A 24,217-nucleotide genomic window follows, 5' to 3' on the forward strand; every position below is an offset into this window, starting at 1 on the left:
GCTTTGAGATAACATAATCTTCTCTCTACTGCTTGGAAGTGGTGAATTTACAGCTCACAATTACTTAATATCAAACAGTTCCTGGCTTTTGTTTGATATCTAGTGTAGGCAAAAAATGTTGTTGCACATTTAGCGAGGTTAGCTTGTTTACTGTATTACATGAATAAACTTTAAAACTTTATAAAGAAATTCAGTCTTTGAATATTCGTATTGAACAGTCAAATCTGAGTCGACTGACACAATTCTGAGTTGCGTACAACTCTAGTTGTGATGAACGTTAAAGCTTCTAGGGGCTAGTCTTTTTGTGTTTGTGTCTACAAAAGACACACCTATGAATGCTACTGCAGAGGGAACACAGAATCTGCTAAATGTAGGGAGACAGCCTGCCTTGGCCCCGTCCAAGTTCATCACATAAAACATCCTGATGTGGCTGGATGGAACACATATACACACATGAAAAATGGCACACACACGCACACCATTACGTACAAATCGAAGTAGAGCACATAAACTGTGCTGATGTGCTCCTCAGAGAATGAGACAGGCAAAGTGTTTAAGTTACCTCTGTAGAGACAGAGAGGAAACTAACTCCACACATATCCACCTTTCTGCTGTAGAGAACAGACAGCAGCTGTGTGTGGCTGGACCCATTTACAATAGGCCAGAACTAGTGGTTAACCGTGTGGCTAAAACTTCATTGCACAAGTAGTTTTCCATGCAACAGAAGAGGTAAAAGGTGTCACTTACCTCCATGAAGTGCTGGAGGTTTGATGTTCGCCCAAACATCTGTAAGCACTTGTTGCATTTATCTCTTCATCTGCTCAGCTCACTTCAGCTGTTTCTTCTTTATCCATTCCTCTTTATAATTTTTTAAACTGAGTCATGCACAAAAAATATCAGTTTCTCTATGTAAACATTTTTTGTGCAGCAATGACTCTTCGATTTCAGGTACTGAGACTACAAGAAGATGCAACTGTGTCACAACAAAAGCATTTGGACTGAGACCTAGACAGGAAATGTCACGTCTGCTTTGAGTTTTTTATCTGCAGTTTCATGGTTAGGAATCATGAACTCTTGTCTAAGATATGTAAGGGGTGACACTGAGGAGTCACAGAATATGTTGACATCTATGACTATTAATGACAATGTGAATGTACTGAAAATGAGCAGATTTAGATTTCAAAATACGTTGGTTTTAGGTTCTTGCTCTGATAGTTTACCAAGAGTCCATACTAGAATGAACTGAAATCAATCAGCAGAATTAATAAAATCGAACTGATACCCACCCTTACTGTTTATACATGTCCATGCGTGTGGGCATTTGTGTCTGCCTGCCTGTCTGCCTGTCTGTCTGCCTGTCTGTCTGTCTGCCTGTCTGCCTGCCTGTCTGCCTGTGTCCCCTTCGAAGCTCTTTTGATCAGGCTAGATGTGCCAGAGGTCTGTAGCTCTGACCTGCTGGCTCTGGTTCACCATAAATATTATGGAACCACGCACAAACGCCCTCGCTGGCTGTTTAATATAATGCTGGGTCCACTAAGGGACTCAGACTATCAGCTTTCACTGGGTATATAGGCTAATGATAATACTGCTTGCGCTGTGTAGTTAGAAATATAACTCAGAACCATAGACTGTATAAAAATAATGGATGTAGCCACTGTGGCGTCACCCACTGGGTTGTGGACTCGCGCTTTGAAGCTTCAAGTGTGGTATTTTGGCTGTCGCCATCTTGGATTTTTGGAGCAAGAAGTGACTGTATTTGGACAAGCGGGTAGAGCTGCGGAGAAGTGACAGGTGGATCTGACTGAGCGCCCGAGGACACTATCTGCAGACAGCCTGTCAGTCACAGGCAACACCCTTAATTATTCATAATTTTAAACCTTAATAAAATGTAAACAAGTAAGTTATACAAAAATGCAACCACCTTTCACTTAACATGGAGGGGGAAATTAGGTATATGGACAAAACTCTTATTTGTACCGGACTGTAAACATGTTTACAGCCTGTAAACATGTTTACAGCCTGCTGTAAAGTTGGGCATTTTAACATGGGTGTCTGTGGGGATTAACTGACTGTTGGACCCAGCCTCAAATGGCCATATGAGGAACTGCAGTTTTTGACACTTTCACACTGGCTTTATCATTAAGCCTCGAATGTTGTCACTTAGTTAGAACTTGATGCTGCTGCACTTTAATTTCTGGAAATTTTTCATCTCCTTAACTTTGCCATTAGTTTTGGTGCCACTGGACCATGTCAGTTGTGTGTGAATGTGTTTGCGGGCATAGGTGCATATGCATTCATGGCCACGTGTGCATTTGTGTGCCAGCACCACAGTGGGCCTGTGGGAGTCCACTGTCCTCCTTTCCCACGGTATTTGTCCCATGAGCCCCTGCAGTGACGTCAGGGCAGAGGTACGGGCGAATGCCCCGCTCAGAGGTCGCAGGTTCATTTCCTGTCTGTCAGCACCAAGTTGGGCAGGGTCCAGTGTGGAGCCCTGAACTGTCTTTATGATCTCTCAGTGGTTTAACCTCTCTGTCCCTCTGTCTCTTTCAGGCTATGTGGCTGATGCTACAACAGGAGGAGCCGGAGGACTTTGTCATAGCAACGGGGGAGGTGCACAGTGTCAGGGAGTTTGTGGAGAAGGCCTTCAAACATGTGGGGAAGACTATTGTGTGAGTGCATGCAGACACACATACACCATAGTATTTCAGACATTATATGAATGTTTTGCCAATTTTACATGTCTTTGTAATGAATAAGCCCCCAAGTCACTTTTCCATAAATCACAGTATGTACCTGTGAACACTTTTATAACACTTCCAACACTTTTCCACCCTGATTTGAATGCTGTCACATCAACAAAAAGGTCATAGCATGCACTCATAGAGATACTAAATGCATAGTTTGCATCTTCTTGAGAGTTCTGTAATAAATTTGTCATATAATTATAATTTTTCATTTAAAGGTTAGTTAAATAAACCTAATAAACCACAAAATAATATGAGAGAACATGACATTATATAAGACAAGGCTATAAAATGCAAAAAAAAATAAATAAATAAATTTAAGATTCAGGCAATGTTACAGATTCTGTGAGGCTGTATTTTGGAAACTTCTGTGCTCTGCCACATCTCAGTCCCCTCCTCTGTCTCACCTCTAATTCACCTCCCTCTTGTGTCTTGGAAGACACTGACATGTTGGTGAAGGCGTATGTGACAGCTGTGTTGGTTTCAGAAAATAAAGACAGGTGACATGTTTTGTCTGCACAAGATGTTAAAGAAACAAACCACACAAGAAGTTATCAGGGAGACGGCGGAACATACAGCTGAGCCTTCCAGCAGCTGTGGGAAATTTTTTTCCTTCCTGCTAATATTTGTGTCTTTCCAGGTGGGAGGGTAAGGATGAGAAGGAAGTTGGCCGTTGCCAGGAGACAGGGGTGGTACATGTGAAGGTGGACCCTAAATACTTTCGTCCTACTGAAGTGGTAAGTCAAAGTTCTCCCTTTGTTTGAGTATGTATTGGGTGTTTATCGTGGTTTAAATCATTTACTGGCTTGAAATTTAGGCATTAATATCTTCTTAATGGAACAATATTTTAACGACGTATTTAAGAGTTATTTACTTGGTATAACATCAATGGGGCTAGAGTTTAGCTTTCTTTGAAGGAACTCAAAGAGATAGTATGAGGTACTTCACCATAGTCTGTGTATTCAGTGTTGGGCAAGCTACTTGGAAAGTGTAGTGAGCTAAGCTACTAGTTACTCTAATATTAAATGAAGTTTCACTACATCAAAGCTATCACCCTCAGAAATGTAGCAAGCTAAGCTACAGCAAAATGAAAGTAACTAGTGCAAGTACATCCAAGCTTGTTACTAAACTGAACCAACTTCGTGCCGAGTCAGTGTTATCTTACTGATCAATAAAACTGTCAGTCGAACAGATAGGCAGGTAAAAAAGTTAAGTTCAATTGTTTATTGAACAGTGAGCTGCACTAACTCCCAACACGACTCAAACCACAACAGCAAGAATGAAGACCTGCTTCAAACAGTCACAACATGGTCAAAAACGTACATGCATGTATGTGTGTGTAGGTACACTGCAAAAACTCAAAATTTTACCAAGAATATTTATTTCTAGTCAAAACAAATCTCATTACAATTGAAATAAGACTCATCACCTAAAATGTAACTTGTTTTTAGACAATTTTCACTTGTTTCAGGAAAATTTTCACTTGAAATAAGTAGAAAAAAAATCTGTCCATGGAGCAAGATTTTTTTTTTCTTATTGCAAGCACAAAAAAAAACTTGCTCCATGGGCAGATTTTCATACTTATTTCAAGTGAAAATTTGCTTGAAACAAGTATTTTTTAAGTGTAAAGAGATTTGTTTTGACTAGAAATGAGGCTAGTAAACACATTTTAGTAAACACATTTTATAGTGAGCAGCATACACATGTATGTCCCCTACAAATCCCAACCGTGTTTACAAAGTTTGAATGAAGGAGACAGACGCAAAGGAAACAGAGGCTGCACATTGATCCTTTTGCCTCTGTCTGCAGGAGCAAATAAAAATCCCATTCATAATGAGGTCAAATGGATTATGTGCATAATTAACCACAAAACAAGCAAATACTTCATCTTAATGACATATAACACTCATTATGCTTCAGCTGAATCCTCTAAGCAAATGACCATGTTGAATTGAAATTAGTTTATCACGTTAAATGTCCGAAATTGTATGAAATTGATCCAATGCGTTAAACCAAACTTTGCGCATAATCACACAGCCTGATATGCCCTGGCAAACACAGTGGGACTGCTGTACAGACCGTTGGTCTTTCTTACCCTAACCCTGGTTATTTTCTGAAAGCACAGAGCAAAGAAATGTCTTTTTTTTTCTCCGCCGGTCTGCTGTCAGCAGGAGCGGCGGCTGCAGCGGGGATTTCAGCACCACGGACGGCGCGCGTAAAAAGACTTGACAAGCGTCTCCTTTTAAATGTGTTTGCTGCTGCTAGAGAAATTATACATAATAAATGAAAACAGTGACATATTTTCAATAAAAAACAGTGAGTTGAACGTTCATTTCAAGCTTTTGTAGTACAACAAGTTTCAGAATTGTGCGAGTGCGGCCGGAGAGCGGGCGGCAGTGTTTGATTCAGGAAACTCGATATGGACTTGAAAATCAATTTCGGAGTGGGGGTTGTTCGGAACGGCAGGGTTTCGGAATGGAGGGCTGTGCCCCGTCAGGTTCATGCGAAAGTGACTCTGTGTGGTAGCAGTGACAGTTTTATTTCAGTCCATAACAAAAATTCACACCTCGTTTGAGCTTCAGAAATGATTTTGGAAATGTAGCTTGTGTGGACACTACCGCGCTAAGTGATCAATAAAAGAGCTTAACTACTGAGAAGTTACTTGATTCAGAAAACAGCGACGCTACCACCAAGCTACTGAGAAATGTAGTTAAACTACAAACGTCCACTACTGTCGTGACGCAACTGCCCAACACTGTGTGTATTACATACAGCAGTTGTCAGTCTGCACGCTCCAAGTTTGGAAAAGCAGTCTAGATTACCACCATAGAAGCAAAGCAATGCACTGCTGTGGATGGAGGCTTTTAGCAAAATGTATTATAGCCACTTAAAAAAAGGCCCACCTAAAAAAAATCAGCATCAGTCTAAGTGGATGCTATATTGAGAATATTTTCACAGTTTACCTTGTCGTCAGGCAGCCCTGTCTTTTGGTACTACATTTTCACAGCTGTAGAACTTTGCTGTTTCTATGCAAAGATGCAACTGTGCTGTGCAATGTATTACACCGAGGGTCAAATGTTCAGGTCAGAAAGTGCGATCAGACTAATATAAAACTTCACTTTCAAGATTCAAGATTTCAAAGGAAGTGCTTTTCTTTTTCTTTTTTGAGCTTTTCAAACAAAGAAATGAAAATAGCTGTGGCTAGTTGCACTAAGCATCAGCACTTGACCTGCAAGACTGAGACAACTTGGCATTTGTGGTAGACATTTCTCACAAGACAGTAATGTTAAACCACCGCCAAATAAACAAGAGAGACTGAGGAGCACTGCTCTACCCATCCATCAGGTACAATTATGCTGAAAAGCAGCAAAGAAATGAAACAACTCACCAAATAACCAGTAAAGTGTTAGGCACTTGCATCCTCTAGTTCAGAGAAATGTTAAAATAAAGTAATGTTGATCAAGTCCAGGCAGCAGTAGCTCTGTAGGTCCATGGACATGGGTTTACAGTTCACACAGTTAGCTTGGGCTCTTTCTCGACCTCCACTTTCTACAGAAGTTCCCTTCTTTTTTTCTGCAGGTTCAGTCTCCCTCTTCAGCAGTTATTTTTCTGTATACACTGGTACATAAAGATATTCTTTAGTCTTATGTAACCTCACAAAACACATTTTTTTGCCATAACTCAAGGATTCTTATGCTAATTATGACAAAACTTAACATAAATGTCTAATAGGATAAAATGATGAAATGATGACATTTTATATTGAAAAGGTCAGAGGTCAGTATCACTGTGACATCATGATATTCTGCATAGAACACGTTCCTGTCCATTATTCAGCGCCATATCTCAGGAACAGAAGGGGAAATATTTAAAACTGTAAGAGAAACTTGACTGGTACAAGGAGGCACACAACCACAGGGTGGCAATTTTAGTTTTGTTTTCTTGTATTTGTTATCTCTTCCATCAACAGCTGAAAGTCTGTCCTAGACAGCATAATACAGTGCACAACACCACTGTGCTTATGCATAGGAATACCAAAGTTCAACAGCTGAGAAAATGTAGTGCCAGATGAAAGAGGCTGTCTGACGGTGAGGTAAAACAGTAAAATTATTTTCAATATAGCATCCACTTAGACTGATAGCGTTTTCTTTACAAAGGCCCTTTTTTAAGGCAGCTAAAATACATTTTGCTGCTGCCCCCTGTCCACATCAGTACATTGCTGAACTGTGGTGGTACTACTGCCTGCTATGCCACCCAGGGAGCGTGCCCACTGTTGTTTGCTGTGGGTAACACAGTGACTATGAATGGTCTCTTACAACTCAACTTTAAGAAATTGGAAGTATTCCTTTAATGTGTGTTCACATTAGCATTAACTCCATTAGCTGACACATTTCCCATTGTTCAGTCAAAGTTATTTTGTCAAATATGCTCCTTGATATTAACATAAGAAGCGTTGCTACAGTCTCTGACTACACTTACAGCAAAGTTGACAGCAGTTGTCCAAGTCATGTGTGTTGGTGTGTTGTGTTGTTGACATTACCTTGAGTAACACACAGACCAATGTGATCTTCACACTCTGCATATTCATTTGTACATTTGACTTTAGAAATTCATGACTTCAGCCAAAGCTTACATGTCACGTAATGATAACTCAGAGGACCATACTGGTGGTTTTCCATGTTTAAGCCAAATAACTACAAATATGTGATACTTACTTATAAACTGAATCAAATGGTTTGCAATATCTGATGTCTTGCTTGCTGTGCAGTTTATCAGGCAGGGCTGCAGACCGCATCAACACACTGCACTCACTGCTGCAGAATGAAGGTGGCCTACTATAATAATATGCAATTCATGTAGTTCTCTATAATTCATGACATAGCACAGCACATATTTCCTGTTCTATATACCTGACCTTAACATAAATGTAACATGTTTTGTCTGCATGTATCTGATCGCCGGTCATTGTGTCTGCGACCGTACACTTATCAGCTGTAACGGGTCCAGTTGACAGGCTCAGGCTGCTTATTGTATGCTTTTAAACAGCTGGAAACAAGCCAGTCCGCCTTTTTAAGAGTAATGTAGACTGCATCCTGCCAGTTGGTGCTGAATGGGTGCTCATATTCAGGCAGCAACCTTGAATTTTTTTCTTTAATAAGAAGGGCGTGTGCTGGATTGACTCACTCAGCTGGTGAGGCAATTCTGCTGAATGAGAGGTTAAAATTATGAGTCTGTTTTATCAGCTTGCACATGGAAAAGTGTGCCTGTACTCATGTTTATAACAGCTGTGAGCATCAAAACCAAAAGTGAACCATCATATTATCCCTCGATCACTCTAGGTGTGAAGTGTCTGATATTTGGGAGGTCTTTCTCTCATCGCTATGTCCCAGGGGTATTGTGGCTGCTCCCTGGGGAGAGTGTAGGGTTACCCAGGGGTGTTGTGGCCGAGATTAGCTGTCAGGTTCTCAGTTAAAAGCCTGGAGCGCCCCTCTGCTGAGCTTTGGCCTGGCGAGATTAGAGCTAAGATCCCGTTGAGTGATAGCGGAGGATTAACAAGGAGGCCCTGCTGACTGACTGCTGAGGTGATGGAAGCACTGGTCACACACCTGGGCCTGTATTCTTTGTGCATGTTGGCTCATTCATTCAAGATCTTAACCCTGAATCCACACTGAAAACTAATCTAGACACTGGTCAAGTCAGCCAATGGTGACCTATCAGTAAAGGAAAAGTTGGATGTAACAACAGCTTTGTGATACATGAACAAATGGGCGATATTCCCTGTAGTCAGTAACTTCCTACCCATCAGGCAACGTCCATCAATAAAGCTAGAACTAATTGCAACATACGCTTACAGACTTATTTAGCTGATGAAATTTGTGAGGGCGGCTCTTAGCCAGCCAGAATGACAAAAAATAGTTTATGTAGAGATTAATTGGTGAATTTGAGAGATGCCAAATGTCCTTTTTGAACAATATTTTATAAGTTAAGGGACCAGAGAAACAAAACCTCCTGTACATTGTAATGCAATCCAACACAACTACCCTGTAATAAATCTGCGGTCTTTGAGATATTGAGTTATTTATTATTATTATTATATTGGAGGTTAGTTAGGTGGCTGCTGGTGTTTGTGGTCTTGTTGTATTGGATTGCAGGGGGTGCTGCAGGGCAATATATTGATTATACTTGATGTATTGTTGCTTGTTGCATGTAGGATGTATGAAATGACTATATTTTGAGCGTCAGGTATAAATTGTCACAGTTTTACTTCTTTTCTTTTTTTTCAGCTAAAGACACAAACATGATACATTACACACACTCCATCACCCATCCAGATCACTCTCCAGGGTGATAAGTGCATGAGCAGGCCAGGCATTTGTTTTTGTATCTGAGAGGCACAAGTGCAACTTGCAAATATTATTAGTATATGAACTGGATAGCTGTTCATTTGTTTCCTGCTCACAATGAATAAATTGTCAAGTTTATCGGTGCCACTGTAGTGGTTTAACTTTTTGCTGATAGCTAACCGAACCGTAAAAATACATCGACACTTCCGGCCTGAGACAAGCTGGGTGCTTCAGAACAAAACCAACAATGATTTCCCTTTGATTTATTTTATTACTTAATTTAACTTCATTATAACAGTACTTCATTAAACTTTATTATAACAGTATTATAACAGTACTTTATATAACTTTATGATAATTGTAGTTTTATAACAGTACTTTGATTTTATTACAAACAATACTTTATTTGACTGTGTTGTAACAGTACTTAATTTAACTTTATTGTAAGTTGTTTATTTATTGGTTTAGTATTTTAGTAGTCTACAGTAGTTTAGAGGAGATTTCAAATTATTAAGATTTTTATATTGTGTATCGCTATAAAGCCCACAAACGTTCACAGTATTATTTGAAGGCCATATCGCCTGGCTCTAATTGTATCATATTTAAAGATGTCTCAGATTTTTCTCCTCCATATTAAATTTTGTGTGCTGCTGATAGACAGGTGCTTATGAAAAAAGAAAACATTTATCAGGTTATGTTCCTGCACAGTCAGCTCTCAGTTTATCAAAGATACAACATTGTTGTCATGGACCTTTGTCAAGCATTGCTCTTCCATATAAGGGAAGTAAACAATATTAAAAACACCTTTTATTGCAGAGAACTCCAATACAATGCCACCACTAACTACAACCTCAAGACATACTATTCAACCCTTTAGCAAACAAAATAGTCTTTTACTAATTCCACTGTGATGTGGAAACTGCATTGTTTAATCTTTTAATCACAGTTTAAGATAACGAGAAGGAAAAGGTTCAGTTACAGAAGGCAGTTTCTCTGCTCTGTCTCACTGTCTTTTCTTTTCTGCGTGAGGGGTTAAAGAGGCTGAGGAGTGTTTAACCTCTGACCCCTTCAGACAGGAAGTGACTGACACCAGGCTCACAGCTCAGCGTTGTGGCTCTCCTGAAGTGGAAATACCTGTCATCAAGTAGTGTGTGTGTGTGTGTGTGTGTGTGTGTGTGTGTGTGTATGTGAGTTGGTGTGCATTAAGAATCCAGCTGACTAAGACTCTCTGTGTGTTGTGTTTGCTGTTGAGGTGCAAGAAAATTTGGACTAGTGTGGGGCCTGTGTGCAGATGTGTGTGTGTGGCTGTACGTAAGAGAAGTGAGTCCTCAGGCTGTGTGCTAATATATATGTAATTCATCATTATCCCTGTCAGTGTGTGTGTCTGACATGTGCTCATTTATCTCCCAAGCCCCTTGGGACAGGGGCAAGCAACCAGGGCGGGGTGTGAGGAGGTTAAATATGCAGGTGTGCTTCACATGTGGTGTAAGTGTGTGTTTCTTTGTGTATAACCGTGCACTTGTCTGTGTTTATTTGGGGTACAATGCCCCGAGGCTTCAGAGGTGACGGCAAGTTTGCCTGTGTTTGTGGGAGCTGTTTACTGGATGTGAAACATGTAGGTTAAAAAAGAAAAGTAAAGCTACCACCATTTTCTGCAGATGTGAAAGCAAAAGATGTGTGGTTTGAAGCTGTCAGGGTTGTTTTGAAAAAAGCTCCAGGTGAGTTTAAAACTGCTCCAACTGTCATGGCTGCTGTTTGTTTCCATTGTATTTGCAGAGCTGCCAATCTTGCTTGTCAGCTTGTGGGTTTCTGCCAGCGCTGAGGTTTGGCTCAGGTGAGCGGACTCTGCCTGAGCCTTTGCAAAGGTGTGTCACTGCATATTATGCTCTAATAGTTGCGATTAGTTTTGGTTGCCAGGTGATACACAGTATCATAGCCATGGATATTTCTGGTGTGTTCCTATGTTTCCCTCTGTCTGGTTCTCACGGTTGTCTTTAGACCTTGTTGAGAGATTTACAAGACTGGAAATGATCACTGTCTATGTGTGAATGAGGTTCATCAAGGGCACAGAAATCCTAAAATTCATGTGTGAATTAGTACACAATAATAGACAAATTAGGTGGAGTAATCTTGTGCTTAGGGGTTTGTGCATGTGTTTTGTCATGCAAAGTTGAGACAAGCATATGTCAGAAAGAAGAAAAGTGCAGACTACAAAAGCCATTACAGGGGCACTGCAGCAATTTAATTTTGCACCATACAGTAAGTCAGGGAGTTGGATTTTAATAAAAGGATTCAATTTGTTTTCAGCCAACATATTCTGATTTTTACTCTCTCGTATGGGTCCAACACAAAAATGCTGAATCCTACGCTTCCTAATTCCGAAGTTTCCAAAGACTGACATTCAACTCTTCAATTCAACACACAAACCCCTGCTTGTAAACAGTAATAGATAGCATGATTCTTTGAGACTGTCACTGGCACGAACTGCAGTTCCATGGCGAAACTATTAAGCCATGATTTTGGCAACTTATTTCACTCATAATATGACTTGTTAGCATATTAAAACAAAAAAATCCACAAAAAACTTTTTTCATGGGATTTTCATTGGAGGGGGTCTTTCTAACTCTCCTTGAAATGCATGGTTTCATTAGCTAGCACTTCTTTAGAAGTCATACACTGAGACCATCAGATTCCTGTTGGTGAGCCACCCAAAACAGCGGGCCCAGGCAAAATAACAATAATTTACCTCCGGCCTCACACTTTTAAAAACATATGCTATCTTTTCTTGGACCATGCCTGCCTGGTAAATATCAATGCCCTTTGCCCTCCATACCCCCCAGGGCTCGACAGTGCGAGCGTTTCACTAGCATTTGCGACTAAAAATAGGTGTGTGCGAACTGTAAAAAATATTAAGGAGCACATGTGCGCATAAAAAATCAGCCGAAGCAGCCTATATTTTTGTCAATAAAAAAATATGATAATCTAACCGCAAATGCTGGAGGAACTCCAGCCGCCTTCCCTCTTCCCCGTGTGACACGGTTATGGGCGGTTTTCCAAGCCACTGTTGGCACAATGAATATAAGTTCCACTGTCGGCAGGGTGGAAATAAGTCAAAGTGTGGCATAGGCAGGGATGGTTTTTGCTATGGGCAATGTGGGCGACCGCCCAGGGCGCAATATATGTGAGGGCGCACGAGCGCCCTCCAAAAAACCCCCAAAAAACCCCCCCAAAAAACTCGTCAGTTTTCTAGACTACCGCTCATTTCCACGTCAACTTAGTGGAGTGGGCGCTGGGGCGCCCCATTATCACGTTTCAACCAGCAGCAGAAAGGAAAGGCGAATTCTGGCGGTTGTGGGTTGAACGGGGGTCACAGACTGGAATATGGCGGAGGCTCATAGTGCTCTGCAGCGCAAGATAACGGCTTACCGGCGACAGAGAAGTCCGACTCCAGGTCCAGTAATTTCCTCTTTCGATGGTGTCATGACTGCCCAGTAGTACCTGGACAACCGACCCGTGGCGGCACACAGGTATGTGAGAAACGAGCCGTTCACATTTCTCTGTTTGTGTCAGGTAACGCTCCACAAACCTCACCGCACTTTAGGGACTGTTCTTTGCTTATGGAGGGACTGTTCTTTACTTGTCAGGGGAGGAGGGTGGCTGGTTGATTTTTATTTTATTTATTTATTTTATTTTGATCCCCCCTATGTTAATCACTTATTGATGCAGTTAGGGACTCTTCTCCACGGCCAGGCTGTCGGCTGGGTGGAAATAAGTCAAAGTGTGGCGGAGACGAGGGACCGGGAAAAGCGGCAGACCTCCAGGGAAGCCTGCTCCGTTCTCCCCGCGGTTAGGGACCGTTCGCCATGGTACCGCTGCTGGGCAGGGTGGAAATAAGTCCTGCAGAGTTTCAGAGGACCTGGAGAATGTTTTAGGATAGTAATAACATTATATAAGATAATCATATTACAAAGATAATATATATAAGATAATAACATTAAAGACAAAATTAAATTGCAATACTTTTTCAAAACTTGATGATTTTACCTTTCTGTACATTTTGTATACAAATTCATTAAATAATTTTGCTTGTAAATGTCTATTTGCATCACGTTTATCACGGAAAACACTTTATTTGATCAATTTACATTGTGCCCCTAAAGTTCTTTGTGTGCTTCTTACTTTTTCAACTTAGGAGCACATGTGCTCCTTGGGAAAAAAAGTTAGCGTCAAGCCCTAGAATTTGCATGCATTAAAATTTTTACTCCTCCAGGAAAAGCCATCATAAACCTGATGACATCAATATGAAATAATCAGGGGTATTTCCTGGACTTGACAAAGCTCCACCAAAGCCACAGAGGATAATTTTCATGACCTGTAAACTGATCTTTTGTTACATGTAAAATTACTGGAGAGACCTTTAAATTATAATACGTAGAAGGAAAAATCCAACATTATCTTAATATAATATAAAAATAAACATGACCCCACAAATAGTCATTTGACAGACGTTCTAAAACAAAATCTACAATCACAATTAAGTTTTAATGTTAATACTCAGACTTCTAATACACAAATATTGTTTCCTTTAAATGTCATTCCAGTTTCCCTTTAATACTCCCCATCACATAATGTATCCAGTATAGCAGTTTGATTTGGCCCAAAAATTTATAAAAAAAACCAACACATGTACAATGAACTGATCTTGCGTTTTTGAGGTACCTAAAAACTTGTGTCATGTGATTAACAAGAGCTGCAGAAGTTCTTTAAGGTAATTTCTTTCACAATATTTGTTGCAAATCCCAGTTTGTCTCAGTTTGATTTGGAATTGTTCATGGAGACTTAGTTTTGGACTGCAACGATAATGTTTGTACACAAGTCAGTATGTGCACGTATTTACATCAGTGCGTGTCCATGTGCATGCACACACTTGTGTGTGTCCGCACCAATGCAGCCTGGCTGTCATTCTTCCAAGTTCATGTGTCGCTGTGGGGGATAAACTGCTGCGAGTTGAGTGACAGCGTTGTGGTTTTTGTCCAACATCTCATGCATAGGAGGAGGAGAAGTGGTGATTAATGGGAAGTTGTCTCTCAATCTGTCTTTATCTTTCTCTGTAGCCTATCAGTGTTTTGTATGACTCCTCAACTGTCATTTTCTTAGCACACCTCCTCGCCCTTATGACCCTTTTGCACTTACGTCTGTGTCTCTGTCATAGTGATGTAACGAGCATTGATCGGCAACACAGGAATGCCCTTCCAGGCAAGATTATCCTCCTGTAAGAAAAAGCAGTCAGACACTTGCCCCCTTTATCACCTACCACTTACTCACTCTGCCGAAGATCTTTCCATCAGACAGCCAGGACTGATGATGGAAATAGACTCTGAGTATTGTAGGACTACAACTAACAATATTCCTCTTGTTTTGATCGCTTATATTGAAGTTCCATCAAAATGGCATAGGAATGGGCACAGGTTTTTTAGGAGTGAGGGAAAAATGAGTGAGGTCTCAAATATGAGTAACTACAAGAATGTGATTTCATACATGACCAGATTCTTTGATGACAACAGCATGCTCTGGGCATCAGATTTTATCAGTTTTAGCATGATGCATAGCTCCCGAGTGTTCCACACTATCTTTATCAATAAAATCTAGAAGTTGTTTTTGTATATTGACAGATTGGAGAGATTTCAATCTATGAGCTATCATTCTCTTGGCAGCTGTAAGGCAGGCTAGCCAGAGGCACCTCTGCTTGAGTTCCAAAGTGGAGCTGTTTATTTTTATCTAATCTTTTTTCATCGATAATCTTTTTTTAATTAATAAGACAATATTAGTTTAAAAAAAATATGAAAATAGTAAGAAAGTGACATCTTAAATGATAAGCTTGATTAATGACACCAAAGATTAATTGATTGTCAAAATTGTTTTTTAATTTTCTGTTAGTCAATTAATCAAGTAATTCAGCACAAGATCACTGTTTGATCATGACACTGATTTATTGTGGCTCACAGTGGCATGAGTTGGAGGCTATTTATCTCTGCGGTATGTTTTGATTGACAGAGAGGAATTACCATCAAAAGTTCCCATGTACCAAAACGACTAATGTACATTAGGCTTTGTTAGAGTCACGTACACACATTCCCTGTAGTGCTGCCATGTTTTGTCATTATGTGAATGATCATCTTTTTATTTTAAACACGCAAGTTAATTCTTGCGCAGCACAAGCAAGTGTGAAAAGCAGGATTACTGCATACCACTGCTGCTGCACTGGCCTGTGTGACTCAGAGTGTTGAGTTTATGCTGCAAACACATTAACAGACACACTAAAATACACTCCAGGTTAAGGTTTATCTTTGTGTTCATGCAAAGAGAGGAAAGACGCTGATCAAATAAATCCTGCTCTTATCTTTGCTCTGACCCCAAGCAACATCCTGATACTGCGTCAGACCATGTTCTGGCTGGTTAGTGGTGCCGTTGTCTGTTATTTATTGGCAGTAGGAGTCCTCTGAATGCTAAATTTCACTTTTTTCACACTGGATAAGAGCAATAACTCAAAGTTAAATGCAAAATGCTGAAACTTTATGCAGAAATTAAAGAGTTCCTGCAGCATGGCGGAAACTGGCATGAAATGTTACGCAGAAAAATGCAGGTTGCATTCGCACCTGTGAGATTCTTACAGAGCAGTTGCCAGGCCTGTTTTTGTTTTATCCAGACTATAGGTAAGAATCAAAAGCTCCCACATCAGCCCCTAAAAATAGCTCTGTTGACACACCACACCTCAGTGTCTGTCAACCTCCTGTCCATGAGTGGGTATGCATGTGCAAGAGTCTCAACTCTAAATTTCCTTCTTGCTTTAGATTGCTGTCATTCCAGTAGTGAGATGTGCGTAACGAATTCACCAGAAACGCACTCTGCTGCATATTCTCAAACGTCATCATTCCTGTCGTCATTGGAAGAGTAGCTCAGACAATGGCTCCAGTGACTCTGGAGAATAAAGACGGCGGCTGTTGTGGTAACTGTTTTTATGACTGTTGACAAGCAGAGTTATCCTACCTGTTGAGGTCATCAACATGACAAAAACATACCTGACTGATCGGGTTACTAAATAATGTTTTGCATTGTCAAGCTTTATTGAATTTAAAAGATAATTCCGCCCTTGAATACTATGCCACAGTTAGATATGATCAGTGTGTGATGTTGAATGCATTCCTTGTGGCTTTGTGATGAAGTGTTGTGACCTGCCTCTACTACTTCAGTTAGTGATCTCATGAGTCTCACAGTGTCTTTTGATTCCCACAGACAGGGCCTCAACTGAGCAAAGGTGGACATGAGAAAACCTGCTAGCTAGCAGGAAAACTAGTTTGCAAGCAGTGTGTTACTCAAACCCCTATTAAAGCCACCGCAGAGTACAAGGTACAAGGCCCTGAGTCCTGACATGCATATGCACAAACAGCCCAGTCACCAGAAGACAATGTTGGCATTGTACGTTTATGCAAATCATGAATGTGTTACATGTGCATGTTTCATATGTATCATACCAGCATTTTTTAAGTGATGTAGTATATGAGTTGACATTGTCACTGGGAGGTAAAAGGGGATGATGTATGGCATTACACTCAGATGAGATGCTTGCCAAGCTGCAGACCACAACCAACAAACAACAAAACTGATTTAGTGAGTCATTTCTTTGTTTGTAGCGGCTTTTTAGGCACCAGACGTGGGGGTTTGTAGCAATATGTCACTGTTTTTCCTGCAGCTTACTAGGCACATGAAGCTGGTCTTTTTTATCGAGACAGTGCTTCTTTTCCTGCTGCGATAGTAGCATGAACATTGGTTGTGTATATGTTACATTAGACTTGCCTTATAAATGACAAATGATAATCTGTGACCATTTCATTTCATTTATTTATTTATACAGCAAAGGAATTAAAAGTAACATCATGTGTTACAGTTAAGACTGGCGTGACTCAGTTAAAAACTGGTTTTCAGCCGCTATTTGTTATGTAACAAAAACACATTACAATACAAAACAGAAACAATCAGCAGAGGCAAAACAACAAAACATAGGCAGGTATATAGACATTGCAGAGTAGTGGACTGAAATGGAGTGAATAAAATGGTCTGAGCTGAATTGTAGCTGCACTTTAAATGTCTTTGTCCAAATATTCAGAGTACCAAGAAAAACACAATGTATGGTACTCATATATTACTTTGTCAAAGTGTGTTTGAGCTCATTTTTCCTTGAACCATTTTCAACTTGAATTATTGTTGCAAATGTTTGTTGTATAGCCAGGCATTGTTCAAACCCACCAAACCTTGTTTTAACTCCTAGTCAAGGTCTTACGGACTCGAGAGATATCAAACGTTTCAGATGAAACTGTGGGAAAATGTGTATAAAATGACAAGTGTGTACAAAATCACATGACAGCTTGAAAATTCCAAATGATGTTATGGTGCAGCCATGAAAACATGGTGGTTTCAATAATTCATTCAGTGTAAGCATCATATAGTTTCAATGAAGTGTTACAACATGCAGAGACATAACATACGTATATGAGATGTAGTTATACAGTGTGGAAAAGACCTGTATTTTCTAACGTCAGGGCTGCTTAAGAAAGAAATTTAAGGCGGAAAATAGGAGTTCAAGAGTTTACAGCCTCATGATATATAAAGCAAGTCTGCTAGGTGGTACAAGGCTGAACAAATGAGCAGTATTGTGGAACCTCCATCCTTTATCTCTGATCTCTCTTATATCTATCTCGTCTTACTTTCTTAAAAAAGAGAGAGAGAGAATGAAAAGAAATAAAACTTAATATGTTACATTGCAGCTGTAGGATTATGCAGTCTGTCGCTCAGTAGAGTTGGAACAACAAGGCAGAGAAACAGTACGTATCTAAAACATTTGATTGATTTTATTACTACATCTCTGTCTTAGTACAAGCAAAGATTAAGCAGTTACAGGTTGACAAAGTAGTTATGGGATGGAAAGAATATAATTTCATAGTAATTCTAAATTGTAAAACACTATTCCAAAACCAGGTCATCTTATAAGACAATCATTAAAAACCAACAGCATTAAAAAGCAAATGGGAAAACTGTGTTTAAATAAAAGAAATACTCCTCAAGGAACTAAAACACATAAAAGATTGAGTAAGGTAAACCAAAAATTTCACCAAAGTTTGTTGCAGTAGTAGCAGTAGCAGTAGACCATGCAATCTTTTCAAGGTCTCAGGTTTGAGTCAATCCTAAGCCATAATTCCTTGATCAGGGCATGAATTCATGTATTCACTTCAGAGAGCCTCACCAACAAGTAGGGGTGTAACATTACAATGATCTGGATTCACATATTGATTTACTGATCTACGATCCAATATCATTGATGCAAAGTGAAAACATTGATACATATTGTCATCTTGAAGATATGCCTTTATTTTGAAATTCCCTTTGGCAAGTCACCATTTCCGTCCAAGCACACCTCCTGCCTAAATATTCAAACAGTGCCAGCGGCCTAACACCAGGCAGACAATGTCAGGCTGCCAAGAAAAGACTGGATATATTCCAATATTAGCAAATTTCGTATCGATGTCCAAAGAATCAATATATTGAGCATAATGAAACTTGTGATTTACTCCCCCACAAGACCATTAACAATTGACAATCAGGACAATCAGGGACCATAAGGAGAGGGTATGCTCAAGTTTGTAAAAGGTGTCGTCCAACCATGTTGGAAAGCAAGCATTTTTGTAACCATTCTGAATGGTGACAGTGCAGGTGTGGTTAACTGCTGTCCATTATAGAGTCATTATACTCATTAAAATGGAGATAAAGCTTCCAACTTTTGGGCATCCTTTCCTCAAAGGCATTTATAGTTTTGCACCTAATATAACAGAAGTATTGGCATGAAGGACAAAGCCAAGAGCCATAGAAAGAAGTTCAAACCCTGCCTGCTTTGTCACCATTGCTTGTCACATTGTTGAGTTTGGAAAATAAATTTCAGTCTGACGTCCAAATCCTGATACCAATAACTGGTTTGAGGAGGATGGTGAATAGAGGGGTTTATAGATGCTGTTTGACTTTGCAACAAGCATCTTGGTGGAAGCAGAGTGACACCTTTGGAGTCAGTACGGTGTCTGTTGCAGCAGGAGACATGAGGTGCTTGGTTCTCAGGCCTTGTTGAAGAAACAGAGCTGGTGTTGGGTTTCATTTGACTCCGTGCAGGCAGTCCAGACCTCATAAATCCACTCCCAGGATCCTTGTAGTGCTGTCTCCACACACAGAATGAGTATTACAGTTTCTTTGATTGAAAGAGGACGAAACAAGCTCTGTTTGAGTTGCTGTAAAATGTCATAGTTTTTCAGCAGATAGTGTTGAACACTTCTTAAATCTACACCACTTACTGTTTTTACGTTCTTAACTTTCTATTACACCATAACACTAGTGGTAGACAAATCATGCACAGACACAGTGAGAGATGGTAAGATTTCAGCAACCACAGTGTCAGATCCCGCTGTGGAGCAAATTCTTTATCCTAACAATGAGAAAAACAGGTATGGCCCCACACACACATGTGTGTGCTGCTGACATAATGGCTCCTGGCAGGCAGTAACTCATACACTTCTGTCCCTGTGCCCCAGAGAAGATTTTAACAGTTGGCCTGTTTTGTTGCGTAATATCTGCTATTTAATGAAGCTTGAAATATGGAGGCTATTTCAGAGTTTCCCAGTATTAGGTTGGAATTTTCTTCAGGCATCCAGTTGAGAGGTTTTTGAAAGCACAAGAGGCTCTTCAACCCATCAGCTGTTTCATATTCTTCTTCTTCAAGGAAATTGCAGTTCTTTTACAATGTGGGTCTTATTTTCATTCTTGTGGCCATTATTCTTTTGTGTTTTTTTTAGCATTTTAACCACCAGTTTGATTATAAAGATGCAATGCCATGGTGACACTGCAAAACTACACTACAATAAAGAACAGACAGACAACAGAGAATAAACTTATACAGATCTATCTTGTCTCAAAATTACATACCTGTCAACCTCACTGTAATGAAAACTGGGACAAGAGTGATGGAAAATGTGTAGAAAGGACTGTAAGGACACACTGCCCCATTTTTCACCCTTGTTTCTGCTCACTTCTCCTCGTAACCACGTTACATACGTAACTCCCAAACCATGCTACCACTCATGTTCTGCTTCCTGTAGTGTTGTCTAAAGGCTGATTTATAATTGTGCATGGGCTCTGAGCAGAGCCTACGCAAATGGCCTGTGCCATTGTAAGCATTTATACGTGTCTGTGTCACTCTGCAATTACATCTCCAAAATGCTAGTTGGCAGTGGAGTTTATGTGAAGTGCTGTTAAGTTTGATTGATTCAACTAACATACCTTAAACACACATAAAACATGAGTTAATAGCCACAATATTAAACACAAGTACAAAATTCAGCTCCATCATAACTTACAAGATTCACAGAAAAAAACACTTGTCTTTTGTTAAACATGTTTTCATCATAAATACAACATGCTAACCTTACTAGCATTGGCCCATGACATTTTCAGTGAGTGATGGTACAAACTGCAGATTCAGATTCAACTTGGAAAATTTAAATTCAGGCAGAGTCAGAAATAAAAATAGTCTGTCCCTCTTAAACATCCATCACTCTGCAGCGGTTTTTCATGGTCCAACTTCGACCTTCTGTATCTGCCTTGGTAGTGAACACTCAGTTTTACAATGCAGCAGACTGTTTCAGTATATGGTTTAGGTAATTGAATTTAATGATGAATCAACACACTCTGCTCCACTGCATATAGCTGGTTGCTAAATCCAAAAACACAAACCCAAAACTCTATCATTCACGCAGAGACATTGTGCTCCCAGTTTCGCTAGTTTACAAGCTAAAGAAGCACATTTGCCTGAAACATTCTTGTATTAATATATCAGTTCTTTAGAGTTTATTACTACTGATGATTTTTTTTTGGGTAATTTACTTCAAATGAGGACCTGTTTAAAATAACTGATAGCTCATGTGGCAATGCTACTTGGAACCCTTCCGCTGTAGATCACGCTGTTTTTGTCCAGTGGACGTTTTGGGAATGTCTGCCTTCATTTTTTATTTCTAAGTTTAGTGATGCCCAATATGCATTCGCTGTTAAAGCTGTTTCTATCAATCACAATTAGTAAGTAGTATCATCATAAGCAGAAGGAAAGATGGACCAAAATAACACCATGGTCATTAAGAATAATGGAATTTTCCTTTTAAGGGACTATCTCTTTTCTACTGTCACAAAATTCATAAGAGTCAGTGACCTGCCAAGATAGTGACGCGCTAAATATGTTGAAGTGGACTCTTAGATCTGATTTCAGTAAGGCTGTAGACTGAGGTATTCACCTTTATCATGCTGTTAAATATGGATTTGGACAATGTGGGCCTGTTTGGTCGGTACAGGCTCGGGAGGAATGAGCAGCTATTATTATCCTGCTTTATGTCTCTGGCAGTGCAGTGGTGTCAGTCAGAGGCCGGCGGTGGAAGCCAGGGCCCGGTTAGGACTGCTGGCTCTCTGAGGTGCTTCATCTCGGGGGCCGAGGCAGCGAGACCTCTAACTGAACCGCAGCCATTTGGATTGAGAAGTGCTGAGGCAGCATACTCAGTCTGTTTCACTGGGTGGAGTTCCTATACTGTACTATAGGTCTTGAAACAAGAAGAGGTGGCAGTCGGCTGTGAGCCAGTGTGTGACTTTATTATCATGCAAACATCGTCCCAAAGCTCAGATTCACACATCATTGTCAATTATGGTGTTTGATTCCACACTTGTTTCTTAGCCGCAGTAGTTAGCACCAGCATCTGTGATCAATTTGTGTGATTTATGTGTCAGAATTTAGTCTGTGTTTTAAAAGCAGCATGTGTCTGCATTTCACCATGTCATATTGGGTGTTGGCGAACAGACTGAGCTCCGGGATTCCTCAGATTCCTCTTAGTAGAAGCCAGTGATAAGGGGAAATGTGAGGTAAGGAGAGGCCAGTGTTCTGACAGCAGTTTGCAGTGTTGATGGATTGAGGTGAATGTTTGAACACCAGACAGACATAAAGGAGCAAATGGCTTTTATGAGCAGCAAGATTTATCCATTGAACAAGCTTTGTCGAGCTCTGCCGGCTGAATTTATGGTACTTGACACACGAAGCGCCTATCAGTGCCGAGTTTGGATGTTTGGCAGAGGTCCACAGTACTTTCACAGAAAGGAAGCATGAAATATTAGCATTATTTTAAAAGGTTTCCGTATATTAGGGAGAAATTGGGTGTCGTTTTCCAAGATGGTTCACAGTAAAGCCATTGACTTTCCCCTTACCTGGAATTCTGCTGCCTGGAAAGACTGCTGACAGCCAGGCTCTCTGCTGCTCTGGATGGAAAATGATAAAAACGATAAAAGGCAAGGTTGCAGAAGTGGTCGCACATTTCTCATAGTTAAAATTTGTCAGTGTCCATTACAGCTTGTCAGCCAGTTTCTACATATATTTAGATATGCTTTTAATGAAGCAAGACCCGGAAACTTTTCAAAATGATGTTTCGCTAAAATAACTAGACAACTAGACTAGATCTACTTAGTCTAGATTAGTAGACTTTTTAATGCTTGGAAAGTCAGTCAAGTTTTTTTGCCCTTTGTCCTGTAACACTCATGTTGTTTTTAAATATTTTACAGCTGCACAGTGCACACTTCACCTAAATTAGGCCTGGACATTCCCTCTTCATTGCATGAATGATGTATTTGAGCTTCAAGTTTAATTCTAAAACAACAACAATGTTTTTAGAAGTGTGGTGCACCTGGAAAAAGTGTGACTGAAATAGAGATATTGTGTCTGTTTTATTCATCCAAATTAGCTAGGTACATGACATTCACAGTCTTTTTTTGATATCACTTTTTTGATGCTGCTTGATGGTTCAGCTGCTAACCTGACAGCATGTCAATGAACGTTCACAGGTGCTGTTTGCAGATGTTTGCATAGCTGTTTTCTTTTATACATTTACATATTTTTGGTGTACCATAAACACAGTAGTTTCAAACACACATCACATGTCTGTGCATCAATCCGTTGAGACAATTACTATATGTGTGACTCATATTTAAGTTCATCTCCTGCCTCTTTCATCTCCTCCCCTTAAATGTAGGTGTTTTTACAAGAGTGATTAACATTACAGAAAATGGCAGTCAAATGGGCCTTAAATAGCAGATACTGATCAATAACTTTATAGGTCTTGGACATGATTTGCTTGATCAACTTAGGACATTCTGAGCTTAGTGTACAAATGGAAATAAATTTGTTTAAAATTATTATTTTCATTTTTTTTTATCCATCCAACCACTGAGCCATGAATGTACTCAGAGTTGAAGTGCAGGGTTTGATGTGTCTTCATGGTAACAGCAGCTTCCATCTATTGTTTGGCAGCATGTTCGTCATGTCTCCACTCACATTTCCATATGCCTGCTTATCTGATAATGGCTGGTAAGGTCTTTAACTTCCTCTCTGATCTTTCACACCAACTATCACTCTATCCTCATAAAGCCATTGTCTCTTTTCTCCCTCTCTTTTTAGTTCAGTTTAGTGACTCCTTATAACATGTACTGATCAAAAAACATGATGCCAAAGCTTATAGTATATAAACAGAGTACACAATACATGCAGTAAGCACGTTAGGAAAAAATATTACAGAAATTACAATAAATATATTTTAAAAAGTGATGTAAATTTAAAAAACAGAAAGAAACTTGCACACCCACAGAAGCAAGTGGGCTATGAACCTCACCAAGTTTAGTTCTAAGTTAGCATCAAAACGTGTGGGGATCTAATGTGTGTATGTGTGTGTGGAAGTATGTGAGGAAATGATCACCTGTCAGTTTCAGTGACATTAAGCTCTTGCTCCCTTGTTTGATTGAGAGTCAAACTATAATTAAAAGTGATTATGTACTTGAGGAACCACAACATGATCAAAAGCAGATTTGTGTTGAGGGAGAGCACATTTGCGCACAGTTCACCCACATGCTCATGTTAGGTTTGGGTGCGGTTTTCTTTAGTATAGAAGCTATGATTTAAAGCACTGCTCTGCTGTCAGCCATGTGTATATCATACTAAGTGGCTTGTTGGACTTG

At 39.9% G+C, this 24,217-nt stretch overlaps 1 protein-coding gene across 1 annotated transcript in view; it reads left to right on the top strand.

The window, feature by feature from the left end:
- Positions 1–24,217, top strand: part of gmds (GDP-mannose 4,6-dehydratase) — a 217,894-nt gene that overhangs the window by 163,590 nt on the left and 30,087 nt on the right. Inside the window, exons 8-9 of the mRNA XM_078169035.1 lie at positions 2,551–2,669; positions 3,385–3,481. Of these exons, the coding sequence (XP_078025161.1) occupies positions 2,551–2,669; positions 3,385–3,481 (216 nt within the window). The remainder of the gene's footprint in view (positions 1–2,550; positions 2,670–3,384; positions 3,482–24,217) is intronic.

This window comes from Epinephelus lanceolatus, chromosome 6, assembly GCF_041903045.1.
Source record: "Epinephelus lanceolatus isolate andai-2023 chromosome 6, ASM4190304v1, whole genome shotgun sequence".
Classification (NCBI taxonomy): domain Eukaryota; kingdom Metazoa; phylum Chordata; class Actinopteri; order Perciformes; family Serranidae; genus Epinephelus; species Epinephelus lanceolatus.